General features: G+C 35.3%; 1 protein-coding gene across 1 annotated transcript; it reads right to left on the reverse strand.

Annotated features, from left to right (window-relative positions):
- Positions 1 to 1,070: 1,070 nt before the first annotated feature.
- LOC129260069 (uncharacterized) lies at positions 1,071 to 5,282 on the reverse strand. Its single transcript, XM_064115201.1, has 7 exons — positions 5,235 to 5,282; positions 4,228 to 4,507; positions 3,260 to 3,496; positions 2,369 to 2,445; positions 2,013 to 2,120; positions 1,490 to 1,698; positions 1,071 to 1,139 (listed from the first exon to the last, which is right to left on the reverse strand). Exons 1-6 carry the CDS (start codon positions 5,280 to 5,282, stop codon positions 1,555 to 1,557), a joined length of 894 nt encoding a protein of 297 aa, XP_063971271.1. The 3' UTR covers positions 1,071 to 1,139; positions 1,490 to 1,554.
- Positions 5,283 to 7,919: the final 2,637 nt, after the last annotated feature.

A 7,919-nucleotide genomic window follows, 5' to 3' on the forward strand; every position in this document is an offset into this window, starting at 1 on the left:
ACTTGTATGAAAACTGAAACTAGTATGATTTCACGTAATAACATAAGAAAAACGAAACTGGCTAAGCGACATCATCAGCCCTCCCTGTGGATATTATTGACGACGTGCCTTTAACTGCTTTCACGATATTTTGCTTAAATAGAAAATTCAACAACTTTGTGCTATTTTTCATCAGATTTTGATGAAATTTTCTGCATTTTGCTGTCTGAAATTTTGCTCTATTTATTCAAATGTAACTATTTTCAGCCCAGAGTACCTCTTTAAGAATTATATTCCAATTTTATTGACATGCTAGAGGGACATACTTTTGCTTGCCTTGACCATCAGTTTGAACAGGTCTATCTTTGTGAGCCATGTAGTCAATGACTGCCAACAAGTTCCTAGCTCTGTAAGCCTGGTACCTACAAAGAAATTGAAATATCATAACAGTTAAATAGGTTTAAACAGAAATTACTAAAAAAGCAAAAAAAAAATGGAATGTGCAATTCTTAAAAACATCCATTTGGGTGAACTTTAAAGCTCTATAGAAAATAATCAAGCACATGGACCCATGCTATTTTGTGGGGCATAATTGGAATATTTAGGTGCTAAAGTATCTATGATAAAAAAATACATTTACATTTTACTTAAACTGTGGAACATCCGTAAACTGCTTATTTCCAATTTTGCCGAGATGAAAGGCTATTTCTAATTTGGCGAAGATGACAGTTTCAAATAACAGTGATATTATATGTTAAAGATACCTACAGGCAGAATGGAATAGTTATTGATACTTCTGAAGATTTCAATCCACTAATTTATGTACTTCATGAAGAAAAAAGTATTGCCGTAAAAAAAAAGTCCAAACTAAATACAAAATAACATGTAGATATTATACTAAAATTTTACAAATAATGAAAACATACGTAAACATTTTAATACTGAGAAGACTTCTCATTCACATTTGATTAAAAATCCAGTTAAGAGTCTCTTTCTTTTTTTAATAACATGCCTGTTTGCATAGTGTACTGATTTTCATAACATATCTCATTATATCACCGAAAACATCCATACATGCATGTTATACATACCCAAATGAATACCGCTTTGATGCATACATCAGAATGTGGTTGTGAAGGGATTCCAAAGTACCTGTATGCCTGTTTTTAGCAACAACAAAAAAGACAAACAATTAGTGATGCTGTCACAACAACAGAAGAGGATATCTTGATTTGGATAGAGCCTAATCAGTATTAGGGGCTTGCTGGTTTATTTATTTTCCACTTCTTTGCTTGCAAAAATTTAGTGCACTTTTCAGCCGTGCATATCCCCATGTTTGGTCAAGTTACGGTCTAAAATAAAAATAAAATATTTCAATAAATTAAAATCATATCTAGTTTGGTTAAATAAAAGTGTTTGCTGCATAAACATATTACAACCAATCAGCACAGATAACAGAGATGAGAATATGGGATAAAGTAATGTGAATGAAAACATTACTTAGAATTACCTGAAGTTGGAGAAGTAGTGGAAGTTGTTAATGAACTTCCTTTCATAGGCAACCTCCACCAGTGCCTAATGTGCCTTGTCTCCAGGCTTTAGCCACTCCTCCCTTTCCGGGTTGTCAAGGGGCCCATGGTCACATGTGTTGGCTCCTCCTAGGCCAGACACCCAAGAATGCTTATTTGTCACATGGTGGGTGAGGCCGTGCCACTTAGCCTGATGATACAAATGACAATCAACACATACTTACGTTATTACATAATCAAGTAGCTTCTGAAACTGAAGTAGTATACCGGTAAATGTAAGATATATGATATCTTTGAGGGTACAAATATTATAGACCGGAACTGTTCTTAGTGAATTCAACACTCAATATAATTTTAAAAGATTGGGTTACAGCACCACAAAAACAGAAATTTAATAACATATAGACAAATTTCATAAAGATTCAAGGATTTTATAAAGTTATATAAAAAATTATCATAGGTGCTGGGTGTGGAATTGGTAATAATTGCAAAGATCATACTTACTTTGAAAGACCCGCTGTCCCCTTTGCATTCCTTTGAACAGTACCAAAAGTGAAGAACCACATGCCTAGCCCAATATGCTAATGGTCTAGTCGCTGCTCTGGAAGATGCCTGGAAAATGAAGGAAACTTCCTATTTAATTATGTAATTATTATTTTTTTCTTGAATCAGCCTCCATGTGACAAAAGACTAATACAAACATTTCTGTACCATCACTACCTGTTCAATTCAAACTCTAAGACCTCACTTGTAAATCTATACACATTAATGCATATCTTACCTAAAACAATATTATCATGGCTAAAACTATTTCTGAAAACAAATTTGATGTTTAGCATTATTCATGAAAGAGATTTTACCTTGGATAATTTCTTTCCAAGATTCTTTGCTCCATGCCAAGTGTCCCATGAGTGAGTAATCTGTGGTCGCTGCACTCCTGAAAAGTGAAAAAAGAGAAGAAAAAAAATCAACACCTTCAACTTCACCAAGTACATGATTGCTTGTTATTGTCCAAGCTTAGGAACTCTCTCCATGTCAATTTCTTTTTCATGCACTTCCATTATATTCGTTACAATCAAGAGACATTTGCGAAGTAAACACAGAAGCATTCACTCAAGCACACCACATCCAACACACTTTGTGCATGCACATTTCAGTGCATATTGTAACATAGCAACAGATTGAGATTCAAGACTGAAAGCTTTCCATCCCCAGAATAGTGTCATAACTGTTTTGGGGCAGCTAAGCAATTAGTTATCCATATCGCTATTACATTTACCATCATTTGGTGGACACTGCAGTACATAATTGAATGTGCGATAATACTTTGCCCATGGCGTCAATCGCAGGGAATGGGGAATATTTCAATATTTCAGATGGCTTGCTTTATCATTCCCCAATAATCCCAGGTAGAACGTCATAATTACTATATCATGTTCATGATGATGACGGACAAGGAGATATCACGATGATAGTAATGATTACTAATGAGAACAGAGTCCCACCTTGTACCTCTGCATCAATTTGTAACTTCCCAACATAGCTTGAAATACAGGCACATGCCACAAATATCAAATGTTTAGTGTTACAAATGTTTATTATGTAAAATAAGTGGAGAATATACAAACTAAATGTGAATGGAAAATCAAAAGAGGTTACGTATTCAAACAACCCCTCCCCCCTCAAAATATAAAAATGAAAAATAAATAAATAAAAGGAAAATACCCATGATAGAAACAGAATTGACATACTCATAACCTTGGCAATGGAAGAGTGGGCATCTGTTACCACCTCCTTGACATCCAGGCCACTGTCTTCAAGAGCCAGAAGGCTGTCCTTGAACCCCTTCATTTCCATCAAAGGGCTTTTGTCTCCAACCTCTCTCTTGTCCACAAATTGGACGTTGAGGACATCTTTTGTGGTGTGCCCCATCAACGTATACGTCAGGAACTGGGCACTATGGCCAGGGCTGTCATTCCTACCGTCGCCTAAAAGACAACAAAGAAATATCAATTTGATTTTAAAGAAGACAAAGATTGACAAACATTCAAATCTGATTACAATGATCATTGAACCAATTGCGAAGTTGTGATTATCACTGTTATTTTTTATCTGTCAACAAAAAATCATTTTTTTAAATACCACATAGTTTTTAACCCAAAGATAAAAAAAAAAAAAACGCATAATGCCGAACAATTAATCAAGAATTCGAACTTCAACTAGGAAAGAGCTCCCCAAAATCATATGAATGATAATGATAATATGAATATCCTGGTAGGGTAACATTTGAAGAGACTAATAAGGACACCTCACGATTTATTTTGTATATTATTTGAAAAAAAATGTGAAGATTTGATTCCTAAATGAAAATGTAGAATAGCAGTTACTAGTGCAACCTATCCGCATACAAGTATCAGCTTCCTGTTTAATGAATTCTTAAATAAATGAAACAGAAATAGTGAGTTTGTGAATTCATCTGTGTTGTGCATATAACTGTTATGTGAAAATTAGCAAAACTTTGGAATGTAATAACTTTCTTCTATTACATCTGATATTGACAAAAATAATTGAGCTTCTCAAATATTTCTGTATTTATTCAAATGGACATTTGGCTGGCCAGGGTGGACTTGGCTTTTGAAAAATACTCTTCAGCAATTCATCCACTTTTAATCGATAGATAGCTATATATTTTCTACAAACAGAATAGAAGATGACTCACTGCATACCACAACCGGAGTGCCAGAATGTTTTTCGATTGTATTCTTCCTAACATTCTTCCAATGGGCCTCTACAGCAGGGCATACGTATTTTTTTTGCACTGCCGCAAACATCGAGTGCCCCATGAAATTCAGACGGGCAAACTCTGCCATGAGGGACACTTTGCGGAAGTTGTTCCCGGTGAGGATCAAGGCACTCGCCAACTTCAAATCCCCGATGTGCGACCGCCTGATAGTTTCCTGGGAACACCAGGATGGTGTCCCATGTCCATTTGGGCAGATCTGAAAGATATAAAGCGGAAAAATTGTATTTTTCTTATTCTATTGTACATAAGTTCTGGTTTAGTAACATGAATTATACTTCATTTCTTTTCACGCAAGTTTATATACTGGATCTGTAAGGCGTGTTGTCAAAAGTGTGCGTGCGTCTTTACCTTTATAATCTACGGCGAACCCGCTGAGCGTGCCATTGTCCATTTTTCTTTCCTACGGGTCAGTGCTCTTGCCATTCAAGACGCCAGCGTGCCCTTTTGCAGCGAAAACGGACGCGGCTCTTTTATCTTTTACAGTGACACCTCGATGAATCCTCTCAAGCAACTATCCGATTTGTTGTTTTTGCATGAGCGCCCTCTATGTTGACAATGCGAGGATCCATGCAAAGGCCGATAATAGTTCAGTGGCGTGTACGTTTAATTGTTATATTTTCCAAAAGCTATGCTTCTACAAATGTTTATACTTCCTGCTTTCAGGCTTCAGTAGTAACAAGTTCAACTAGATTTAGATTGTTTTGATAGATTAATTGAGCTTAATAGCATGAACATGTTGTTTTAGTTTCAAGAATAGACCGTGTTGACCGTCTAAAACTTAACCCTAAAAGGACTGGGGGAGCATGATGCCCCCCTTCGACACTTCGCACGATATTTCTGAAACGCAAACAGATAGCCCCGCAAAATTTTATGACCTTTTTTTGAAGTCTCGCGCAACTTTTGAGACCGAATTTGTGACATACGGGTATAAGCATCGCGACGTCACTTGACTTTTTACGAGACAATGTCATGCCGAAAATGGCTCATTTTCATAATTTGTGTACAAAGTCTATGGGAGATGAAATATAATTATAAAAGCTAGGGTGAATATTTGTCGTTCTAATTGGTCTGCTTGATTAATTTAGGGTTTAATATAAATAAGGTTACAAATATGAGATCAGAAAAAAAGAAGAAACTTTGAAGTGAAATTGGGTGTAAAATATGCTAATAATGCTTTTCATGAATAAATTTGCATATCTTATTCATAATAAATAAAAAATAATTATTTTCAGAATTTTTTAATACTATCTTGTAGTTTATATGGCAAGGAATGTGCGTACCAAATTTCGGCGCGATCGTGTGAACAGCGGCCGATATGAGAAGGGGGGGGGGCATCATCCCCCCAGTCCTCAATACATCTCAAATAGCCCAGTCCTTTAAGGGTTAATGTTCAGGCGCGGGTAAGATTTTTTTTTTAAATCACACTGAGCCCGATCTTTTTTTTCATCTTTTTTCATACAAAAACCCTGATAGACATGTGGTTAAATAAGCATTAACTGGATTCATGCTTTCGGCAAAATAACCTTTGTTCATGTTCATCGCGAGTAAGAACATTTAACTGTTCAGTGTTGGCATCACAGCGATGAAGGGGGGGGGGGCGGGCGGAATTTTTTTATCCACAAAAGGCATGACCCGCGATCAGCCGCTCAAATCTGATTTTTTGTTTTGTTTGAAGGGGTAGTCCTATTGTCAATTCTAAGCTTTATTCTTATAAATCAAAATAAATCTAACATAGTCTCATAAGCCTTTTTTAAATAGTGCGAGCGCGAGGCGCGATATATTTCTTAAATTATTATTTCATGTATTTGTCCTAAAGTGGCATTCTGGCAATGTTTGTCATCCTAAACGAGATGAATAAAATGAGTTTTGATCATTCTGATAAAAATGGAACTGTTAACGGCTGCTTGTAATATCCGTAAATGAAAACGTTACATATTTCAACAAGTTAATAATGTGAGCGCGAAGCGTGAGCTGAAAATCTTGACATTTCTACCTGAAGAATGAAAATTCTAAGCAATTTTTGTAATCATGAAAAATATAGTTATACAAATAAGCAACTGATGCGAAGCGGAAGCGGAAAATTCGAGATTTGTATGAAAATTGTGAGTGGATATGGATCACAGTTAAAAAAAGAGCTGATATGTTTGAATATTATTACCTTAAGTTTTGACATATGACCGAGACATTCCGCTTTAACTGCAGTGCATGGTATCATGCATCCAGAAATTGAATTAGGCGATGAATTCAAAACGTACGTATATAGCCGGGATGGCATGCAGTTCGGATGATACAGCACTCTAAAATTAGAATAATCTCGTATTACAAACATGACAAATTTCAATTTTTGCGAAAATGCACACAAACTCAAATTAAACTTGATAAACTATGGGGGATGATGACGTTGATATAAAAATCGCATCGACCTCGGTATGCAATCATGATTGATACTGCATCGGACTTGGCAACCAGCAAAAACTTTTCCATAATTAGATAAAGGCCATCCATTCTCCCTCTTCTTAATTTTGTTTGAAAACTGAAATATAATATATGTATTTCAGGATCATGATATAAAAATCCTTTTATAACAAACATGATAAAGGAAAAATGTGTCTCATGTTATACATGGTTCATTATACCGCAAAATATACCAATCATCTTCATTTGTTATAATTTGATCATCAACATTTTCACTTATATTATTATTCGTATTATCATGTCCGTTAATATCACTTCATTGTTATTATTATCATTATCATCATCACTGTTATTATCATTATCATCATCATTCATTATCTATTTCCAATCGTTCTCCAATGTCAATTTTATATTTTCTATAATTATAAATATATGAAAGGTAATAGTAATGATTATGGTGATGCTGGTAATCATGAACATTAGACCCGTTTTGTCAGGTATTTTATGCGATTTTACGTGCTAATTGCTACTCGATGGTGGTGAAAGAAATCTTTTAAATAGCACAAAAGAAGTCGGGACGGTAGTTACTGTATATACGCACTTTAATACACTATAGTACAAAAGATTCCCCATCGGACCGGCCAACGGTCTTTTGAAGTAAGTTAATCTATTGAAATTACGACTATAATCACGACAGCGGATATGGGGAACTAAAGTCTGTGCGCGTCTCTCCCATTGTTCTCTGTGGCGAACGCGCTGAGCATGCCATTGTCAATGATTCTCTACTATACGGGTCAGTGATCTTGCTTTTTCATGATCATAGGCCTGGGCAATGACTTAGAACAGTTCGATGAGTATAATGCCCAGCAATTAATCCTGAAAGGAAAATAATGTTCAATTCTCTTGATGGAGAAGACTATATCATGGCCCTATTTGCTTTTGCCGTTAGGCCATTAAGTGTACAAACTAATATAAATAATAAATATATAATAATTACATTTCATCTATTTTAGAGTAATGATCTAATTTTAATATTATTCTACATAATTATCTCCCTGCAGCTTACGGCCCCATATCTTCACCCGTGAAATATTGAATTTTTAAGCTTGAATTATTGAACATCATGGCATCCTAAATAGTATTGCAATGATGTTTACCATCACTGCAATATAGATAAAAACAAAGTTAATTCT

The sequence above is a fragment of the Lytechinus pictus genome, unplaced genomic scaffold (assembly GCF_037042905.1).
Source record: "Lytechinus pictus isolate F3 Inbred unplaced genomic scaffold, Lp3.0 scaffold_22, whole genome shotgun sequence".
Classification (NCBI taxonomy): domain Eukaryota; kingdom Metazoa; phylum Echinodermata; class Echinoidea; order Temnopleuroida; family Toxopneustidae; genus Lytechinus; species Lytechinus pictus.